The sequence below is a fragment of the Urocampus carinirostris genome, chromosome 13 (genome assembly GCF_059441175.1).
Source record: "Urocampus carinirostris isolate Australia breed hairy pipefish chromosome 13, RoL_Ucar_1.0, whole genome shotgun sequence".
Taxonomy (NCBI): domain Eukaryota; kingdom Metazoa; phylum Chordata; class Actinopteri; order Syngnathiformes; family Syngnathidae; genus Urocampus; species Urocampus carinirostris.
Genome location: NC_142361.1, coordinates 31162078 through 31185279, shown reverse-complemented (window position 1 = coordinate 31185279; position 23202 = coordinate 31162078). Strand labels below are relative to the sequence as shown.

The window sequence follows — 23202 nt, the reverse complement described above, 5'->3', positions numbered from 1 at the left end:
CCCCGTGCTTGCGTGGGTTTCCTCCGGGCACTCCGCTTTCCCCCCACATTCCAAAGACATGCATTTCAGGTGGACTGGCCGGTCCAAATTGTCCCTGGGTGTAAATGAGCGAGCGAGTTGTCTGTCCCTGTGTGCCCTGCGATTGGCTGGCAACCAGTTCAGGGTGTCCCCTGCCCACTGCCCGATGATTGCTGGGATGGGCTCCAGCACCCCCGCGACTGAGGATAAGCCGTGCAGCTGATGAGATGAGAGATGAGAGTTTCTTTTGTATTTTATTAGAATATTTGGTATTGGAGTAATCCAAAAGTAATTGAGAGTAATCCAGTTAAAGTAACCCTACCCAACCCTGAAAAGGGGTCCTGATTATTTGCTCAAATTACAATCCATTAAAACTTAATAAAGTAATACTATCAATATATTTATTTATAAAACACGTTATTAGAGGTATAGAGCAATAGAGCTACACTCTTTTTGGTAGCAAAGAATCCTGAATTAGCAGTCAAAATAAAATACATTTATACTTTATAAAGTACATTTTATAAAACGTGTTTTGTTTATTATAAATGTCATGGTCCAAGATAAACCAACCCAATATTGGGATTGTTTTGACCCAATGTCCTATGTCGTTTTGCAGAAACAACCTGGTTAATCTTTCTGTTTTTTTGGACCGAGGAATTCAGCAAAAAAAGTGTGTTTTTGTTTAAAATAAAGTATTTGTCATTTTGTTTAAACTAACCCAAACTGTCAAGAACCGGAAAAGGACCCAAATGCGTGACGTTTCTCACACAAGCTTTTATTTTACGGGAAATGGGGAGTTGTGCACGTTAGGCAGCGGTTTGGCGTGGAAAGACAGGAAGCCAGAGACCGACGAGATCGATACCAATCGTCCGACCGGATATCGGACAGATGGGGTCGATACCGGACGGGGCGGGACGGACATGATTGATATTGAAACAGGAAATCAAAATTAAACAGGATAAACTAGACGGGAACGAAAACTGGAGAGAATGATAAACAGGGCAAAAATAGACGGGAACAAAACTGGAAACAGATATTAAACAGGACTAAAATAAACGGGACCAATACCGGACAGGAAATACCAACAGGAAAAAGGACCGAGTCAGAACCCACGTCTTGCGGGGCAGAGGTTCGTTGACGGACTGACAAACTAAGAGTGAGAGCACTGATCTTAAATAGACAGAAAGCCAATCTGTCAAAGAGCCGCAGCTGGCACCACACGGGCGGAGCCAATTGGGCACCATGGCAACCGTGACACAAACAATATTGTGTAAAACGACCCAGAAAATAGGTTAAAAATACGAGACCAACCCAATACTAGGGTCATTTTGACCCATTTTCCTGGGTCGTTTTACACAGAACAACTCTTTTTTTCATTTTGTTTGAATTAACCCAAACAATGTTGTGTAAAGGACCCAGAAAAATGTGTTAAACTCACCAAAGTACTCAGTTAGTCACATTTTAAAAAAATAGTTTCTAAAAATATTTGGGTTAAAAATGCGAGACCAACCCAATACTAGGGTCATTTTGACCCATTTTCCTGGGTCGTTTTACACAGAATAATTCTTTTGTCATTTTGTTTGGAATAACCCACAATTGTTGTCCTATTATGTAAAACGACACAGAAAAATGGGTCCAAACGACTAAAGTATTGGGTTGGTACCATTCAGTCTAAAAATATTTGGATCAGAAATGAGACCAACACAATACTTGGGTTAATTTCACCCATTTTTCCAGTTATTTATCCCCCAAAGAAGTTATTTTCCATATTGTTTTGAATAATCCAAACAATTGGGTCGTTTTACACAGAACAACACAGAAAAATGGATTAGAATAACCAAACTAAACAACCCGAGTGTTTGGGTTATTCTAAAGAAACCCAGATGGTTGAGCATGAAATTAACAGTTTTTGACTCTTTGTCCGGTATCCTGCTCGTGTATCCAGTATCCGGTGTCGATCCCACCTTTCTCGTCCACTCCGGTATCTTGCCCCAGTCTCCAGTATCCGGTAGCGATTCCGCCTGTCTCGTCCTGTCCAGTATCTTGCTCCAGTCACCATTATCCAGTATTGATCCGGCCTGTCTCGTCCTGTCCGGTATCCTGCTCCAGTATCCGGTATTGATCCCGGCTGTCCCGTCCTGTACGGTATCTTGCTCCAGTATCTGGTATTGATTCTGTCCGTCCTGCCCTGTCCGGTATCTTGCTCTTGTATCCGGTATCAATCCCGTCTGTCCCGTCCTTTCCGGTATTATGCTTGTGTATCCGGTATCAATCCAGCTGTCCCGTCCTGTCCGGTATCTTTGTCCAGTATCCGGTGTAAATCCCGTCTGTCATGTCCTGTCCGGTATCCTGCTCGTGTAACCAGTATCCGGTGTCTGTCCCGTCCTGTCCAGTATCTTGCTGTTGTATCCGTTATCAATCCCGTCTGTCCCGCCCTGTCCGGTATCTGCTTGTGTATCCTGTATCTAGTATCAATCCTGTCTGTCTTGTCTTGTATCGATCACTTCTGCCCAGCGATTCTTAGGTATACACTAAACAACCCGAGTGTTTGGGTTGAGCATGAAATTAATCCTTTTTTATAAAATAAAAAACAGTCTTTTGGACAAATTATTTCATACAAAAAACTAAAACATAACACGATTTTTTTTTTTTGTCAAATCCACCCTCGGATTGGGTTGGTACATATTTGACCCAAACTTCAACACAACTGCTTTTAGAGAGTAATTTATAGACAGGGTTGGGTAGGGTTACTTTAACTAGATTACTTTCAATTACTTTTGGATTACTCCAATACCAAATATGCTAATAAAAGACAAAAGAAACTAAATATGAATACAATTACTAAGGGCTTGGGGAGTAACGGAACACATGGAACGGCAAAAATGATGTTGGCAAGCTGTTTGGATTTATTTTCATTTTGTTTCTGTCGCATTTTATGTTAGTTTTGCCAAAGATCAAAGAGATCAAAGCCAGGAGAGAAAGCTTACCACGTGTTGTGAGTCATCATTTTATTCATATTTAGTTTATTTTGTCTTTTATTAGCATATTTGGTATTGGAAAAGTAATTGAAAGTAATCCAGTTAAAGTAACCCTACCCAACCCTGTTTATTGATATAATACATTTCCAAACAATAGTCAATTTAATATCGATTAATCTCAGTCCATAGATTCAAATATTGAATGGTAGCCGACTCTTTGTTTTCTGCCGGCGTCTCAAATATGAAGCGATCAATAATTGATTTCCATAACTCCGTCGGCGGAACCTGGTGATGTGTGCAGAGAGGCCATAAAGTAGCCGGAGAGCAGTAGCAAAAGGGGGAAGGGTATTTGCCCCCCCGCCGGGCTGCTGATGGATGCGGGGCTATGGGGGTTAAGGGGAGGGCAGCCAGACCCTGAGCAAAGCTACAGAGTGGCAGCTACCTGCTGCTCATCACATGCACACAAACACACACATGCATAGACACACACTGCCACACCTCATTTATGTTTCACACCATCTTTAAAGGTATTCCCGAATTCTTAAACCTGAAAATTGTGAGGTAATAGTACTGTCACGACCGGCGCACAGGGACCCAATAGCATTCATTAAACTCAGTTTTATTGAAATAGAGAGCAGCGCTTGCTTCCACGATCTGATGATAGTCGTGGGTGGCAGGAAAAGCTGGTCGGTAGCCGGGACAGGGGAGAGAGGGTGGTCATCGAGTCCAGACAAAAAGGTCGGCAACAAGTATCAGGCAGGAAACAGGGCAAAACTGATCGATGGCCGGGGCGGAAGAGCAGGGCAGAAACGGGTCCAGAAACAGGTCGGCAACCGGTAATCAGGCAGGAGAAAACCGAGCAAGAGATTGTCGTCCAGTATTTTGCTCCAGTCACCAGTGTCCGGTATTGATCCCGCCTGTCTTGTCCTGTCCGGTATCTCGCTCCTGTCTCCGATATACGGTATCGATCTTGTCTGTCTCATCCTGTCAGATATCTTGCTCCCGTATCCGGTATTGATCCCGGCTGTCCCGTCCTGTATCTTGCTCCAGTATCTGGTATTAATTCTCTCTGTCCTGCCCTGTCTGGTATCTTGCTCTTGTATCTGGTATCGATCCCGTCTGTCCCGTCCTGTCCGGTATCATGCTCGTGTATCCGGTGTCAATCCCGTCCGTCCCATCCTGTCCGGTATCTTTGTCCAGTATCCAGTATCCATCCCGTCTGTCTTGCCCTGTCTGGTATCTTGCTCTTGTATCTGGTATCGATCCCGTCTGTCCCGTCCTGGGTAGTTAGATTGTCTACATAAATAGATGTCTAGATAGATGTTCAACTTCTACGCCTTTGCAGTGCTTGCTTCCACGATCTGATGATCATCGGACACGGGTGGCGAGGATAGTCGTGGGTGGCAGGAACGCTGGTCGGTAGCCGGGACAGGGGAGCAAGGGTGGTAATCGAGTCCAGACAAAAAGGTCGGCAACAAGTATCAGGCAGGAAACAGGGCAAAACGGATCGATGGCCGGGACGGAAGAGCAGGGCAGAAACGGGTCCAGGAACAGGTTGGCAACAGGTATTCAGGCAGGAGAAAACCGAGCAGGAGATTGTCAGAGGGTACGGTGCTTGCCTAGCAAAAGTGTAGGTTCGCAGGACGGTCTGACGGCTTCCTCTTGGGGTTTAAAAAGGGTCCATGAACCAATCAGCGCATGGGGCTGTTGGTGCCAACGAAGCATTCGCAGGTGCCCCGAATCAGAAATCATGTCAGGGAGAGCAAAAGCGTGGTCGGGGTCGGAAACGAGACGTAAGCCAGGACGGGAGAGTAGACGTAGTCGGGATCAAAAATGGGTCATAAGCCAGAACGGGGGAGCAGACGTGGTCAGGATCAAAACAGATCGTAGCCGGGGACAAACGGGAGCAAAAACGTGACAGGAGGGAGTCAGGGTTGAAAAAGGCTTGCCTTGTATAAACAGAGGTTCTCAGATGGACTGACAACAGGGGATTGACAGGACTGGATTCAAATAGTGACAGGGAGCAAATCAGAACCCTCAGTGGTTTGCGCCAAATGAGCTGGCACAGGTGACTCACATCGGTAATCATGACAATTATGTTATTTGCATAAAATCCATTTATAAAGAAATCCATCAGTTAACGTGGTTATCGGGGACCAGAACCACCCTGCCAAATGTGAAAAACCGCAAAGTAGCGACGCCCATTTATAAAATCCCCCAGGGTCAAACTTCCCTTACCGACTGAGAGTATACGACCGTACCCAAGTAACAACGGCATGCTTCAGCAGCCGAAACTGGAAGAAAAATGCAGTTTGCAGGCCCCTGCTCTCAGTAATAATCGCCGGGGGATAATGGATCGCTGCCATAACCTTGTAGTTCAGTAGTTCATAATCACAAGATCTCTCAAAGGACTGCACGGGATTACAATCACACCATCCCCTGATCTTGAACCAACATTCGGGCAAGGAAAAACTAAAAGTATGAGTTGGGAATAATTCAATTAGAATTAGGATCGAAAATAACACCTAGGTTTTTAACCGAGTCACCATGGGTGATATTACATTTGTCGAGTTTCAGGGCAGTGTTTGAGAACAAATCATGATAATGAGCTGGACCTACAATCACTATTTCAGTTGTTTCTGGGTTAAGGCGCAAAAAAATTAAGTGACATCCATCTTTGTATCTCAGTAAGGCAGACCTCCAAATTTCTACAACTTAACTGACCAGTTGTCTCCAGTGTACTGATACACTTGAGTGTCATCAGCATAGCAATGGAAACTAATATTATACTTGCGGATAATATCACAAAGCGGAAGCATATAGATACTAGAAAAATGGGGCCAAGTACAGAGCCCTGAGGAACGCCACAGGGGACATCAGAATGTTTAGAGGTCGGATTGCCGTAGTTAACACATTTTGTCCAGTCTAACAGGTAGGACCTAAACCACGAGCGTACGGTTCCGGAGATACCGATGCATTTTTCCAGACGAACGAGCAATTTGATATTTGATCGTGAAATGCTTTTGAACCTGCTATGCAATGAGGCCGTGAAGTAGGGAGGGATTAGAAATTTATTTTTCAGACAATATCTATCACCCATTGCCCTCACCTGTGCCTGCTCGTTTGGCGCCACCTGCTGCTCGTTGCCTGATTGCTTCCATTCACTCCTTGTCACTCCGTCAGCAAACCTCCGCACATGCAAGGCAAGCACTATTTGACTCTGGCTCCCGTCTGTCCCGTCCTTACCTGTGTCCTGCTCATCTGCCTCTGGCTTCCCCATCGTCTCCGGCTCCCTGACTTTTTCCTTCCTTCGACCACGCTCCGATCTCCCGCCCTGGCTATTTAACCTGTGTTTGCCCACTGACCACGCTCCGATTGCCCGTCCGATCTGTCCGGTATCTGCTCGTGTATTCATTATCCGATATCAATCCCGTCTTGTCCGGTGTATTGCCCGTGCATCCTGTATCCAGTATCAATCCCGTCCGTCCCGTCCTGTCCGGTATCTGCTCGTGTATCCTGTATCCGATATCGATCCCATCTGTCCTGTCCGTTTTTGATCTCGTCCGCCCCCGACTTCCTCTTTTCCCGCGCCTAACTTCTCTGTCTCACTTCATCTGAATCGCTGGTGTTTGTGTTTCTGAGCATGACTGCCCCGTTCCCGTACAATTAAGCTTGGTGTGAAAACGTTACGCGTTTGGGTCCACTGTCTGTTCGTGTTCTGACAATTTTTCCAAAATAAAATTTCCAAAAGGTCATTTTTTTTTAGAGAGGGTAGAGGTGCAGGTGCTCCAGCAGCACCTAGTGCCTATCTATGCACGGCACTGTCATTTTGGTATATTGGGGCTCTGCAACAGGCGGATCTGGAACCATATGCGGCTCTTTGACACTCCTTAGTGGCTCCCTGGCGCTTTTTTAACAATGTTTAATGTAGGAAAACGATATTTTTTGGTAAGAGGAATACTTGACCAAAGCATTCCTTATATTTTCCAATGAATGTAGATCAGTTCTTTTTAACCAGGGTTCAATCGAACCCTAAGGGTACGGCGAGTCGGTCTCAGGGCGTTCGGTGGAGCCTCCGCCATAGAACTCATCATCGTCAACACGCAATGACATGCACCACTTGTCCATCACTGCCAGCAGATGATCATGTGATATTGCTCGGCCAATCGGTGCTGTGCGAAATTGAGCGCAGTCAGGATTTATCCATTGTGTGAATTTCCTCGTATTGCAATCTATATTACGAATAGCAAAACATGAGTGGTCGGACAAATATGTTGGAAGTGGATTTTCATGTATTTTAAAATCCACTTTATCTTTGATTGGTACCCATTAACAAACCGATCCACCCATCCATTATCTGCAACGTTTATCCTCACCAGGGTCGCGGGGTTGCTGGAGCCCACCCTGTATTCGGGCAGTGGGCAGGGGACCCCCTGAACTGGTTGCCAGCCGGTCACAGGGCACACAGAGACAGACAACTCGCTCACTCATTCACACCCAGGAACAATTTGAACCGGCCAATTAACGTGACATGCATGTTTTTGGAATGTGAGAGGAAACCAACGCAAGCACTGGGTGAACATGCAAACTCTGCACAGGAGGATTCGATCCAATGACCACTGTGCTACCTCCTTAATTTCTGTCTCCATCATTTATAGCAGGGGTTTCAAACTCATTTTAACTCGGGGGCCACACGATAGAACAAACATTCTGTCGGGGGCCGGACCAGTAGATTAAAGAGAAAGAAAAAGAGAGATAAAGAGAAAGGGAAAAGGAGAGAGGGCAGGACAAAGAAAGAAAAAGAGAGAGAGGGAGAGAGCGTGGGAAACAAAAGATAAAAGGTCGTGAGAGAGGGGGAAAAGAAAGGGAGAAGAAGAAAGAAATCCAAAGAGAAATAGAAAGACAGAAGGAAAGAAAAGAGAAAAGAAAGCGCGAAGGGTATGAAGAGAGAAAGAGAAAAGAGAGAAAAGGAAAAAGGCAGTTAGAGCAAAAGAGGTTAAATGACACAGAGAGAAAAACAAAGAGCAACAAAGGAAGAGAAAAAGAGACACAGAGAGTGAAGGAGAAAGAGTGGGAGAAAAGAGGTGAAGAGAGAGAGAGAGAGGGAGAGAAAAATAAATACAAGTACAGTGTCTTTGTGAGAGGCACCTGGCTTTGGTAACATCAAGTTGACATATTTCAACCAGCTTGTAGCTTGTTTTTCTCTTGCGCTTCTCTGAGTGTTGTCTCGCGGGCCGGATTCAATCCCTTAGCGGGCCTGATCCGGCCCGCGGGCCACCTGTTGGACACCTGTGATTTATAGAGTAAAGAAATGTATACTACAGAAATACTGTTTGGTTATTTGGATCCCTGAACCACTAGGGTCATAGGGGCATCATTTCCTGTGGTGTGTCTTGGGCAATACAGCAAGGTGGTTCATCCCTCTCCATGCCAACACATGTTTCCACCTGGTCTCGAACCATGGACCTTTTGTGAGTTAGGCGAATGTGCTAACCACTGCTCTTCAGAAACATAACAAACAGATCCTCGCAGCATCATATGAAGTTGGGTACCTGCAGTGTCTTGATTTCCCGGGTCGTGCATCTTTTCCGACGTGAGCCAATCAGAAGCCTGCATTGAATAACTTTGTGCTTCCGGGCTTTCCCGAGCGTTATAGGATCGTGCATTTGCATCTCATTTTCCAAAGTAGACGCGAAGAGAACACAAGAAAAATGGAGAAGTGGTTAGGAATCAAGCCGAAACCTCAGCCCCAGAAGAAAGATTCAAAAGAAGCTAACAAAATTGATGACGCTACAACACATAAGCGTACATTAAAAGCAGGTTAAGAAAAAAGCGGTTTGGAAATTTCAGAATTTCGGTTCGTTTGGCACTTTGTATACTCAGCAGCCAATCAGAAGCCTGCATCGAATAACTTCCTGCTTCCGGACTCTCCCTAGCGTTATAACGTCGTGCATTTGCCTATCATTTTCCCAAGTAGACGCACAGAGAACACAAGAAAAATGGATAAGTGGTTAGGAATCAAGCCGAAACCTCAGCCCTAGAAGAAAGATTCAAAAGAAGCTAACAAAATTGATGACGCTACAAAACGTAAACGTACATTAAAGCATCATGGGAAGAGGAGTTCACGTGCCTTGTAGCAGACGACAAACATTGCATGAATAAAGATGAGTAAAAACAGGTACATACTGATGGCAGTTGGAAAACAGCAATGACATATACATGCAATGAATGGCAGGCAACTTTATGACTGGGCAGGCAACTTTTCAGAGTTGTCTGCCCTGATGTCCGGTAACCTCTTGTCATGAGTTTCAGACACTGGTACCTGACTGGTACCTGGGCTGGATTTTTTTAAGGCATGATCTTACCTCTTTTTCCTTATAAGTCTTATACAAAGGTTTCATACCTGTCAACCTGTAGGTTTTTGCCGTACAAAGTACGTTTATTATGCATTTTAAAACGTGTACGACGTACAAGAAAATCTGTACGGAAAAACGTAAATTTGTCAATGATGGATACCATCCGGTATACACCGACTATCACGAAACGGCAAATCAATCAAGTCAAATGAGTTCGCCGCGGTAGCCTCTATCTCGGTATCGTTTTTTTTTTCCGTTTAGGAAGCGAGCGGTTTGATGCTACTGCGAGCATGCGTCTGCCGCCTGGGGATTTCCCATTGCATCCATGTGGTAGTTGTGTAGTGAAAGGAAGTCCGTCTCTTTTTAGAGAACCGGCTCTTTCGGCTCAACTCATTCAAGAGAGCCGGCTCTCAAACGACTCACTTGCTTTGATGCATTATATTACGAATTATTATGTTGTATAAAGAAGTTAAGAAAAAAAGGAAGTATAAAATGAGAACATGAAAAAAGACAGGTTTGTGGTTATCCCTTTAATCAGTATATTACCAACATTAATTAATGCAGAAAATGAATTCATAATTTGAATAAGAAAATGTATTATTCTACTTGATTATATTTGCATGTAGTTTTTCCTTCTACAACACAGGTGTCAAACAGGCGCCCCGCGGGCCGCATCAGGCCCACGGGCACTGAGGGAACACTGAGGAAAGCGCAAGAGAAAAAATGAGCTGCAGGTTGAAATATGTCCACTTGATGTTGCCAAAGCCAGGTGCCTCTCACAAAGACGCAGTAGTTGTAGTTATTTCTCTCTCTCTCTCTCTCTCTCTCTCTCTCTCTCTCTCTCTCTCTTCCTCCCTTTTTCTATCTTTTCTCTTTCTTTGTCCCTATTTCTCTCTTTCTCTCTCTATGTATTTTTGCCTTCTTTTTGCTCACTCTTCCTTTTTTCATTTTCTCTCTCTTTTCTCTCTTTCTCTCCCTCTTGATTCCCCCTTCTCTACTTCTGCCCTTCTCTCTTTCTCTTCTTCTGTTTTCCCTCCTTCTCTCCTTCTCTCTTTCTATTTCTCTTTGGATTTCTTTCTTTCCCTCTCTCACTATTTCTATTTTATCTCTTTTGTTTCTCACATCCTCTTTCTCTCCATCTTTGTCCCTTTCTCTCTTTTCTCTCTCTCCCGCTTCACCCTTTTCTCCTTCTCCCCTTCTCTCTTTCTCTTCTTCTGATTTCCCTCATCTCTTTCTCTCTTTCTATTTCTCTATGGATTTCTTTCTAGCCCTCTCTCACTATTTGTATTTTATCTCTTTTGTTTCTCACATCCTCTTTCTCTCCATCTTTGTCCCTTTCTCTCTTTTCTCTCTCTCCCGCTTCACCCTTTTCTCCTTCTCCCCTTCTCTCTTTCTCTTCTTCTGATTTCCCTCATTTCTTTCTCTCTTTCTATTTCTCTGTGGATTTCTTTCTAGCCCTCTCTCACTATTTGTATTTTATCTCTTTTGTTTCTCACATCCTCTCTCTCTCCGTCTCCGTCCCTTTCTCTCTTTTTGCTCTCTCTTGCTTCAGCCTTCTCTCCTTCTCCCATTCTCTCTTTCTCTTCTTCTGTTTTCCCTCCTTCTCTCTCTCTCTCTCTCTTTCTATTTATCTTTGGATTTCTTTCTTTCCCTCTCTCACTATATCTATTTTATCTCTTTTGTTTTTTCACATTCTCTCTCTCTCCCTCCCTGTCCCTTTCTCTCTTCTCTCTCTCTCTCTCTCTCTCTCACTCTCTCTCTCACTCTCTCTCTCTCTCTTGCTTCACCATTTTCGCTTTCTCCCCTTGTCTCTTTCTCTTCTTCTGATTTCCCTCCCTTCTTTCTCTCTTTCTATTTCTCTTTGGATTTCTTTCTTTCCCTCTCTCACTATTTCTATTTTATGTCTTTTGTTTCTCACATCCTCTCTCACTCTCCCTCCCTGTCCCTTTCTCTCTTTCTCTCTCTCTCTCTCTTTTTCTCTCTCTCTTGCTTCACCCTTCTCCCCTTCTCCCCTTCTCTCTTTCTTTTCTTCCGATTTCCCTCCTCTCTTTCTCTCTTTCTATTTCTCTTTGGATTTCTTTCTTTCCCTCTCTCACTATTTCTATTTTATGTCTTTTGTTTCTCACATCCTCTCTCACTCTCCCTCCCTGTCCCTTTCTCTCTTTCTCTCTCTCTCTCTTTTTCTCTCTCTCTTGCTTCACCCTTCTCTCCTTCTCCCCTTCTCTCTTTCTTTTCTTCCGATTTCCCTCCTCTCTTTCTCTCTTTCTATTTCTCTTTGGATTTCTTTCTTTCCCTCTCTCACTATTTCTATTTTATGTCTTTTGTTTCTCACATCCTCTCTCACTCTCCCTCCCTGTCCCTTTCTCTCTTTCTCTCTCTCTCTCTCTTTTTCTCTCTCTCTTGCTTCACCCTTCTCTCCTTCTCCCCTTCTCTCTTTCTTTTCTTCCGATTTCCCTCCTCTCTTTCTCTCTTTCTATTTCTCTTTGGATTTCTTTCTTTCCCTCTCTCACTATTTCTATTTTATGTCTTTTGTTTCTCACATTTGCTCTCTCTCTTTCCCTCCCTGTCCCTTTCTCTCTTTCTCTCTCTCTCTATCTCTCTCTTGCTTCACCCTTCTCTCCTTGTCCCCTTCTCTCTTTCCCTTCTTCTGATTTCCCTCCTCTCTTTCTCTCTTTCTATTTCTCTTTGGATTTCTTTCTTTTCCTCTCTCACTATTTCTATTTTATGTCTTTTGTTTCTCACATTCTCTCTCTCTCTCCCTCCCTGGCCCTTTCTCTCTTTTCTCTCTCTCTCTTCCCAATTTCTCTCTTTGTCCCACCCTCTCTCTTTCTCTCTCCCTCTCTTTCTCTTATTTCTTCCTCTCCCCCGAGTTAAAATGAGTTTGACATCCCTGCTCTACGGTGAAAGTCCAAGCCACTTCATTTTTGAACTTCTTTTTTTATAATAAACCTCATTCATGTCGAGCAACTCAGTATCTCACAACATAATGTTAATTAACAATATTTATGATATAACGAAACACGTGCACAATATTAAATGTTAAACTACATAAATAAACACGTTTGGAAAAAAATATGGTGTGAGATTTTTTTGTATTTTGTAAGGGAAAATAGGACAGTTTGTAAGGTTTATCAGACTGTCTGAGTTTCACCGAAACAGACTAATTAAGTGGTCCGAAGCAATCAATCAATCAATTAAAAATTGTCTAGTCCAGTTGAATGAACGTGCAATTTGCAAATAAAGGATGATTTTCTTTATTGATCACCGCTGAAGTTTTTTTTCCCCCATCCTATAATTGTACATTTGTTGAAAGTAATCGTTTGTAATCCGTTTAATGTCTGACACACTCTAATACACAAAAGAGCGTTTCATCAGAGGAGCATCGACGTGGTCGTGGTTTGCGTGCATCCCATTTATTGATATCTGGGCAGCGGGGGTCTTTGATGATTCGTTTTTTGGGGACAGTGATGATGTTCACTCAGACTTTGGATTTGGCATAAGTTGCCTGTGACGACCTCACGATGCCCCCCAACTTCGTTTCGGGTCTCTCAGGTGAAGAGATGTTTAAAAATCAAAGGGGGAGGGAGGTGTCGGCAAGGAGGGTGCGCAAAGGGGTGGTGGTGGTAAAAGGGGGGGTCTGCTTTTGTTCTGCAGAAAAAGGGGGCTTGTTCTTTGCAGAGGGGCCTGACATTTTAACCGGGAGTGCGCCGAGTGAGACGCGCTTGACAGCGGGCGTGGGATGGGAGCAAGGAGCGCGCATTTGGAACCAAGTGGATCTCTGATTCTTGTACATTCATTCATACCTGGACTCTGGAGAGGACCCCGAAATTGCAGCTGCAGGGGGGACCCCCCTCATAAATAGACAGAAAGTGAACTTTCAGGTTAAAGGGGAACCTGATACATATTTGGGAACCATTTCAATAGAACCCTGCAAGTGCACTTGAGACTTTTCTCAATAATCATTTTATTTTTTTCCGATTTTTATCAACGTTATCAATTCAGCCGGACTGCATGGTGCGTTCAGGGGAGACGCAGCGGACGTTGTCCGTTTAATTCAGATATGGTGCAAAAAAAGCACGCTGCGGGTCCTTGAACCCTTGCCAGGACTGTTGCTTGATTTTGGGGGGATTTTGATCCATTTACCTGGGGCTTGATCGACCGATTTCCCTTAGAACGTCTTTCTGTCTATCCAATATGCGGCCCGCTTCGAGATGTAGCTACCTGTGAGTATATCAAGTGTCTTTTTTTTCTTATTATATTCCGAATTAATTCTAATTTGTCATAACCCCCTTTTCAACATTTCTCTTCAGGTTATTACACATATTTGCATTCTACATCTGCGCTCAGGTAAGTCAAATAGTTCATTTTATTACTTTAAATTCTGCAATTGCATACCTGTCAACTTAATCGTTTTCCCGATGTTTTTCCCTTTTTATTCAAAATAATTTCAAAATTAATTAGGCCGTTTAATAATTGTTGTACGGTCGGGGGGAAAACAATAAAGAAAGGAACTGAAAGATTTGTTTGTGTAGATCATTTGGTAAATGAAATAAATTATTGTTTAACGCAAATTATCTTTGTTTTTATTCTACTTAGTCTGTCTTGCTGTGAGTAAATAGGTGCTCCGTTGTGTTTGGTTTATTATCGCTTAATAAGCGTGATTGCCAGCATTAATAAGGGGATCAATTGGCTAAAGTTGACAGGTATGCAATTATTATCGTTATTATCTTTGCCACCGCATTATTTTTATTGATATTATTATCCTGCCGTTGTTTAGAGGGAATAAAGGTATTAAATGTTTTGCATTATACACGCATGCGGTGTTTTTAGGGTAGACAATGCAGTTTTAATGGTAAATGGTCTGCATTCATGAACATTAATGAAAGAGAATAAGAGAAAGAGAATAGACACTAATGAATAAAAAATGGTTGTAACTTTTTTACGAATATAATGAAAATCGGGGACCAAAAAGAAAAAAACAATAAAACAAGAACACAATTAAATGAATCCATTCAAATACCCAAGGGACATGCTTTTGCCACCAGTGCTCAGGAGTATTTGATTTAAAAGCGTTTTTTTTTGTCCACCAATCAAATCTCTACGAGCAAGACTCATGTGTTTATTCAAAATATATTTGGTTTATTAAATTAAGTTTAAAAATCAAACTCCCCCAAAATAAAATTTAAACAAACCCATATCACCAATGCAGCTAAAACTACTTGTACTTTTTTGTACTCGTAGTACCGATTTGTGATGCCATCTAATTTCTGACAGGTAACCAATCAGTCCCCGCCTAATTTCACGCAGCATGTAAGCGAGCAGAGCAAAGTGACAGACCGGGTGAGCCGCAGGTTGATCCGGGTCTACCAGCTCTACAGTCGGACCAGCGGAAAACACGTTCAGGTCCTGCCCAACAAGAAGATCAACGCCATGGCTGAGGATGGAGATGTGCACGGTAAGGTTCCCTTAAGGCCTCATGCATGCCCTGCTCTTGAAGATTTGCAAGTATTTACATCAAAACATGGATTTTCCAAAGAATTTATCATTGATAATTCATATACTGAGCATAATATAATTGTATTGTATATAAATATGCATATAATCAATAAATAACCTCAGTTCACTTAACATAAATGCATTATTATTAATAATATTACATAAATATATTACAATTAAATGTGATAAGTACAAAAAGTGCCGGTGACATAATACAAGCCAACAAGTTTTTACTTTTTTAGTGTTATTAGTTATATATTAGATTTTAGTTTTATATAAAAAAGGATGCCATTCTTAGGTATATTCCCTTTTACATTCATCTACCAGGCAGCAGTTTTCTATTCTTTCACCCTTTATATGTTAATTATGAGGTAGACAGGAAAATGTTATCAATAAGTTATTTTGTTTGATGAAGCTCTTCAAGATTGTACTCCAATAGAAATAATACAATTAATCAGTGTAAAAATATTGCTTTTAATTGTACTCATTTGGATTGATAATTTCTTATTTAAAAAAAAAAACAGAAAAAGTTAATGTAGTAAAATAAAAAGATCCTTTTGCTCTTTTTAAGTATTATTTTTATAATATTATTTCTTAGAAAAAGAAAATACATATGTAGTAAAACTTTTAAAAGTGATAACTATATTAAAATCCCAAATTACTGTAAAATTATCAATCAAAATGAATGAAGTGTATTACCTCCAGATCCACGGTGACCACAAACAATGATGAAAATGTTACATTGTCAATTTAGGCGACATGATCATTTAAGCTTTAAAATTAGAAAAATTGAATTAATAGCTTAACATTTTCGACAGAGAGTGTGACTCAAGATTTTTTGGGACTAAAAAATGTGTGCCTCGGCTCAAAAATGGTTGAGAAACACTGGTCGAGATTACAACAAACTGATTTTTAGTTGTTTTTTTTTGCACTGCTGAAGCATAGGTTCTCTCCATCAGGTTAAGTTTGTGTACAAAGTCAATTTGGAAAACAAAATTAAACCGTGGGAGTAAATTCATTACATTTTATGGCAGTTTCAGCTGATTTTAGTCAATACACATCATCCTATATCAGGGGTGGGCAATCTCATATATGGTGGGGCACATTAGGTCACAAATTTTGGCACAGGAATTAAAAAATAATTGATTTTAGTCACCTCATCGGATTCTTCCGCAGTGCATAAATAAAATATGGATGCAATTATTATCATACTTATTTATGAATATATTTATACATATATATTTGTTTTTTCCTTTGTTTACGAATCGATCGATTTATCATAATCGTTTTGAAACGCTGATAATAAAAGCAGAGTCTTATACGATGCCACTTTTTAAATGAAGCGCTAAATCCTATAATATCTATTAAGAAAGTAAATGCAGAAGTGTTTTTTTGCATTACGTTTGATACAAATATCGATCAATAAAAGAAATACATGAAACAATGCAAATGCAGAAAATATAAAAACGAATCATATATATTATTTGAAAGTTGGTGCAAATACACTTTAAAGCTTTGTAAAAATGGACTGGGACACAAAAGGATAGTTGGGGACAAGAGTGACACCGAAAACCATGGTTTTTAAGTACTTTTTTTAACTGTCCTAGATCATCTTAAGTAAGAGTTTTATATTTATATCTATATACTATATATTGAGTACTGTAAAATGCATGGTGGATATAGATAAAGGTAAGTTCATGTATATTGTATGTTTTGCTACCATTGTTTAAACATCAGGGCTTCTTCTTAAACGATCCACGACAAAAGTGTAAAAAATGAGGCCATATCTCAAAAACCAGACATGCCCGTGCAAAAACCAATGCGGTTTCTAAATTCTGCACGTCCGATTCACCCCAACTCAGTTAAAATAAACCCAGACAGCAAGTTTGTTGTGGACCTGTTTAATTGATTAAACAGCAAGTAAACACGGGAATATTTGAGCCCATGATATTTTGCAATATTTTGGACTGAAGAAGCATAAAAGTCACATACTGACAAGACTCTGGACAGCCATCATAGATTCTGTAAAGTCTGGAAGAATCATCAGTCCTACATTCTTACAGCGACCTCCCCAAAATTCCTTCATAGTACTTGAAAAAATCTTTAGAATGTATTTCGTGTTCGTGGAGTTTTACAACAGTTCATGCTGTTTTAGGGTCAGGTGGGTAGCAAAGTAGTTTAAGGGTTAACATGTTAGAATTGATTTTAGTTTGGCATCACAAGCGAATAAAAATAAAAATGAAAAAGACGTGTATTGCGTGTGGGTTGCACCAACTAATCGAATTAGGGAAATTATATACAGTTGAAGCAAATGCATGGAAGGAGAGTGGGGGGTCTCCGTAATAGATTTGTGTCCAGTTTAACTGAGCCGGACAGGTCAAGCTCTAAGTGCCCCTCACCCCCTCTGTCCAGACATCATCACAATAATGATCTATTCAATTTTTCACACCTTGTTTAACGACACAATTATTTCCAGATTACAAAAAAGGCCAGCTCTGCAAACTCACTCAATTCGATCATTCCAGGCAACCCAGATGCGAGGAATCCCATAATTCCTTTGGCCCTACAATGTTTTCAGTGCTATCAATCTTAACCTTCTCGAAAAAGATTTATTAGGAATACATTTTCGATGGGGATGATGCTTTTGTTTCCTTAACTTTCAACGACTCCAAAGACACCTGGTTATACCATTTTGAAAGAATTTCAGCATCCATAAATCTCCGGGAATGATTCCACAGGTTCTTGAGTTACGTGTAGACAGCAAAATAGCTGTATTCGGAGAGGATTATCTTCTGTTTCTGATCCGCGTGTTCACACGTAAACAGTCGTGTTAACTTGATCGTCATGGAGGTGGATGAAAATATAATTTGTTAAAAGTATTTCGGATCATCCCAATGGTAAACAAAGCTCCATTTGCTCATGTTTTCCTTTCCCTTCAGCCAAACTCATTGTGGAGACGGACACGTTTGGAAGCCGAGTGCGGATCAAGGGAGCCGAGACCGGCCTCTACATTTGCATGAACAAGAGGGGGAAGCTCATTGGCAAGGTGAGAAGTCGTCGGTTCAAATGCAAAAAAGCTGGCCTCAGACAAATTGACGATAATAGGATGTCTAATTCGGTTAGCTTATGTGTTGACATGGGGTGAGATATACACAGTACATACATTGAGTCAGATCCAAATCACATGGAAATGAAATAAAATAGTCTAGGGTTGAAACAGCCATTAGAATAATGTGATTATCTGTATGGTGATAGCGTTGAAAGATAAAATTGACCTTTTCATTCAGCACACAAAAACACACTGCCTTCCCTTCCCACCCACCTAGCACCCTGCCTCGAATACCATCTGCCCATAGCGCAATTACAGGCTGTCTCATCCCTGTCAGTGTTTTCATGAAAGAAAGAGCAAAGTATTTTGAATGTACCTGTTTGTAAGATCTAAATATAATATATCGCTACTTCCCCTCGATTTCTTAGAACACTAAAATAGAGTTTTATACATTTGACTATAAAGGATTTTATATGATTGAATACAAGTTACATGTATTGAGTTTAATGTAAAGTGAAAATATAGATACAATGGGTGTGGGGGAGAGAACTTGTCACCAACCCATCTGAATCTAAGATGTTTTCGTGCTTGTTTATTAATGTCTATTGTTCCTATTTTGGATACCACATTCTCTCAACCTGTGTATGATTACAGATTAATATTAGTATTGGTATGTTACCAATATTTTATTACAGTTGTGTTATTAATGTATTGCTCAGATTACGATTCATTTGGCTAAGTCATTTGCAAAAACGTGTCCATTACATTCTTTGAAAATTGAGACTGGGCAATTAACCATGTACTTCTTTGGATCATGCCATGAGGCTCTTTAACTCCACCCGGGGGAGTAAAAGCCCACATTAAACCCCACCCCCACATTCGCATATTACCCTATTTTAATTACAATGTGTATTTTCCGTAACACTATTTAAATACTCTATATCAACACATTGGGTATTTTTGTATTCTATATCCTTATTTTATTATTTTATTTTTCAACACAAGGATACTCCTGGAGGTGTGAATTTCCCCATGGGGATGAATATCTATCTATCTATCTATCTATCTATCTATCTATCTATCTATCTATCTATCTATCTATCTATCTATCTATCTATCTATCTATCTATCTATCTATCTATCTATCTATCTATCTATCTATCTATCTATCTATCTAATGGCAACCTTTTTACATATGGAAGTTATCATTTTATTATCAAACAATATATTGGTAATTACTTGTTAAACTACGAGGAAATATAGAAATAATGGTCCATGGACTACTGACATGGTTTTTGAGATCTACTCCCAAAAAAAGGAGGAGAAAATGAGAAAAAGTGAAGAAAAAAAGAACAGAAAAGGGGAGGAAAGGGGGGAAATAGAAGAAAAGGAAGAGAAAAGAGGGAAAAAAGGAGAAAAAAGGGAAAACAAAAGAAAAAAAGAAAAGTGTTGTATGCTCGTGGTCCTAGAGGTACGGCCCTTAGGCTATCTTTTTGAAATCTTATTAAAAGTTTAATATTTTTTATGACTGAACACATATCCATATTAGATTCTTTATTTAATTATTCTCTTTATTTATTTCCCTCTTCTTTCTCCCGGCAGTGTGTCGAAAGTAAATAATCATAGTTTGTATCAGTTTGATTCCAGATTTTTAACCAGGGGCATAGTTTTGGCATGGACAAAGCGGGCACGTCCACACCAATATCGAGCAATCTTTGTTTTGTCCCCACCAATAATATGATAGATAGATAGATAGATAGATAGATAGATAGATAGATAGATAGATAGATAGATAGATAGATAGATAGATAGATAGATAGATAGATAGATTAAAAAGTGAGAGATAGATAGATAGATAGATAGATAGATAGATAGATAGATAGATAGATAGATAGATAGATAGATAGATAGATAGATAGATAGATAGATAGATAGATAGATAGATAGATAGATAGATAGATAGATAGATAGATAGATAGATAGATAGATAGATAGATAGATAGATAGATAGATTAAAAAGTGAGAGATAGATAGATAGATTAAAAAGTGAGAGATAGATAGATAGATAGATAGATAGATAGATAGATAGATAGATAGATAGATAGATAGATAGATAGATAGATAGATAGATAGATAGATAGATAGATAGATTAAAAAGTGAGAGATAGATAGATAGATAGATTAAAAAGTGAGAGATAGGTAGATAGATAGATAGATAGATAGATAGATAGATAGATAGATAGATAGATAGATAGATAGATAGATAGATGGATAGATAGATGGATAGATGGATAGATGGATAGATGGATAGATAGATAGATGGATAGATGGATGGATAGATAGATAGATAGATAGATAGATAGATAGATAGATAGATAGATAGATAGATAGATAGATAGATAGATAGATAGATAGATAGATAGATAGATTAAAAAGTGAGAGATAGATAGATAGATAGATTAAAAAGTGAGAGATAGATAGATAGATAGATAGATAGATGGATAGATAGATAGATGGATAGATGGATAGATGGATAGATGGATAGATAGATAGATAGATAGATAGATAGATAGATAGAAAGGCTGCCACTCGCGACGGCGCCTATGATGTCTATCTATCTATGTCTAGAATATGTGACTATTTGAAAAAAATTGTGCTATCTCCCCACCAATGCCAAGACCAGACCCGCGTCCCTGGTTTGACGTCAAATTACTTCTATAATTGCTGTGCTTTATCGAAAAACCCTAACTGTATCACTATCGTAGGATTTCTAAAAACACGCATTATGGTTTTGCAGAAAAACGGGCAAGGCCGCGATTGCATCTTCACGGAGATCGTGTTGGAGAACAACTACACGGCGCTGAGAAACGCTCGCTATGAGGGATGGTACATGGCCTTCACCCGGCGAGGACGTCCGAGGAAAGGTTCCAGGACGCGGCAACACCAGCGTGAAGTCCATTTCATGAAGAGACTACCCAGGGGTCAGCAACCGGCGCATCCCGGCCACCACCGACCCTTCGATTTCATCCACTACCCCTTCAACCAAAGGACTAAACGCACACAGTACTCGTCGGAGCGCTGAAGAACTCCAGTCGGGAACAAAAACTGTGATGGAGATCACAGAGACAGACTGGTAGATATTCAGAACTTGCTTCTGATCCTTAGAACTGAGCAATACTTAACTTGTAGTTGGCATGTTATCTCTTGGGAAAACTGTAAATAGACAAAAATGAGAACTCTATTTTTGTACATCAGATTTTTAATGACTGACTATAAATATCCCAAAAGCAAACTGTTATTTTTTTAGATACACAGGACTCATGGACTTCCTATTAAAAAGCTATTAGGAGTTCTTTTCGTTTCACTCTGTTACATTTTTTAGCGTATTCTCAAACGGATTGATCGCACTGGCAAAATCACGTTTTTTTTTCTTCTGGAGAGGAACTTAGTCACCAATGAAGATGTTTTTGTGGCGGACTACAAATCATGAGAGAACAATTCAACCACAGGCAGCTTTTGTAGAACGTGATGGAAAAAAGGCAGCTATATTTGTTGATAGTTGTCGTTTACAACCCTCTGACTCTCGTGTATTTTGCCCCCTTCCTGATTGTTTTTTTTTTATACATATGAAATATATATTTTATTTGACGTGTATCATAATTTTAAGGATGAAATATTTATTGAAAAGTGTGCGAATTACTGAGAATAAATTCTTGTTTGGTACTTGGAGTTTTGTTTGTCCGTTAATCGTGGTTTTCTTATTAAGGGATAATAATCCAAACAATCAAATTCGAGCAGATGTAAAATGGATAAAACAAAAAAGAAAAAAGATTTTGGTCGATAGTATATTTTTGAAATGATCTTTAAGGATTTTTATAAGACACAATAAAATATGTGGACACACTTGTTTGCCTTGCGCTGTTTTTACTACAGTATATAAACACAAACACTCCATACTCACACAAATCTAATGATAATAATAATGAAGAAGAAGAGCAGCTTCAGCGACAGACTGCTGTCACAGTCTTGTTCTACGAACAGACTGAGGAGATCATTTCTTCCTCATGCCATGAGGCTCTTTAACTCCACCCGGGGCAGTAAAAGCCCACATTAAACCCCACCCCTACATTTGCATATTAGCCTATTTTTATTACAGCGTGTATTTTACGTAGCACTGTTTAAATGCTGTATATCAACACCTTATATTGGGTATTTTTTTATTCTATTTATTTTATTTTATCATTTTATTTTTCAACACAAGGATCTATCTAACTATCTATGCAATGGGGAAAAAATCTTTGGGTGTTTCAAACGTTTTGTTTCTCAGCCTTTCTTTGGTTGTTTGGCTGGAATGCCTTGGATCATTATTGTGATGGAAAATCAGGACCAGAACGGAAACAGGACCCACTTGCCCTACGTTTCTCTCATTTTTATTGGAAGAAAGGAAAGGGTTGCCCGCACGATCCGCTGATCGCTGGGCGCGGGAAGCAGGTCGCTCTGAACGCGGAAGTGGGACTTCCGTGGCGAGCGATGGCGGTGTCGGGAACGGAAAAAATGGGTCAGTAGCCGGGACAGGAGAGCAAAAACGTGGTTAGGGTAGGAAGCGAGTTGGAAGCCAGGAAAGGAGAGTAGACGCGGTCGGGGACAAAAGAGGTTGAAAGCCGGGACGGGAGAGTAGCCGTGGTCAGGATCAAAAACGGGTCGAAGCCAGGGGCACAGACGGGAGCAAAAAACAGGTGGGAGTCAGGGTCGAAAAAGGCTTGCCTCGTGATAACTGAGGTTCGTAGTCGGACTGACAGCAGGGGACAGGTAGGAGTGGGATTTAATAGGCACAGAGAGCCAATCAGAGTCCCAGGCAGTTGGCGCCAAAGGACCGGGCACAGGTGAAGCATATTGGTAATCATGAAAGTCTTCTGCCAAGATGTACCATCACAAGGGACGGCTCGAGATTATGTTTCAGGATATACAAAAAGGTGACTAGGCACAGGTATAAAATAAAAAGATAGAAAGAAAAAAACAAGCGTAAAATTTTATGATTTTTCTGTGTTATTTCGTTCAGTTTTTTTCACTTTCGTTTGCTGCAACTTGCCCGAAATGCGCACTTCGGCCCCAAGCTTCGTAGTTCAGCGGAAATGGACAGTTTGGCGTTGAAGTACACACGGCCGAAGTTAAGCTTCGTGTTTACTTTGGCAGCAAATCAAAGATTCGGGTTTATTTCGGGTTCTGTTATTAAATCAAGTTAATTCGTCGGGTTTGGGCAGGTTCGGGTTTATATGCGCGCGACTCAAGTCAGGTCGGGATGAAG

The 23202-nt window shown here is 40.6% G+C and overlaps 1 protein-coding gene across 1 annotated transcript; it reads left to right on the top strand.

Moving 5' to 3' along the window:
* The first annotated feature begins 13050 nt into the window (after positions 1 to 13050).
* Positions 13051 to 21620, top strand: fgf8a (fibroblast growth factor 8a). Its single transcript, XM_088350766.1, has 5 exons — positions 13051 to 13575; positions 13663 to 13699; positions 14627 to 14807; positions 17788 to 17894; positions 20695 to 21620. The coding sequence occupies exons 1-5, from the start codon at positions 13547 to 13549 to the stop codon at positions 20977 to 20979; spliced, it is 639 nt and encodes a 212-aa protein (XP_088206892.1). The 5' UTR covers positions 13051 to 13546; the 3' UTR covers positions 20980 to 21620.
* Positions 21621 to 23202: the final 1582 nt, after the last annotated feature.

Coding starts and splice junctions, on each gene's coding strand:
- fgf8a (XM_088350766.1), top strand. CDS start 13,547: ATGCGGCCCGCTTCGAGATGTAGCTACCT. Junction 13,700..14,626: donor CATTCTACATCTGCGCTCAG/GTAAGTCAAATA, acceptor AATTTCTGACAG/GTAACCAATCAGTCCCCGCC. Junction 14,808..17,787: donor TGAGGATGGAGATGTGCACG/GTAAGGTTCCCT, acceptor CTTTCCCTTCAG/CCAAACTCATTGTGGAGACG.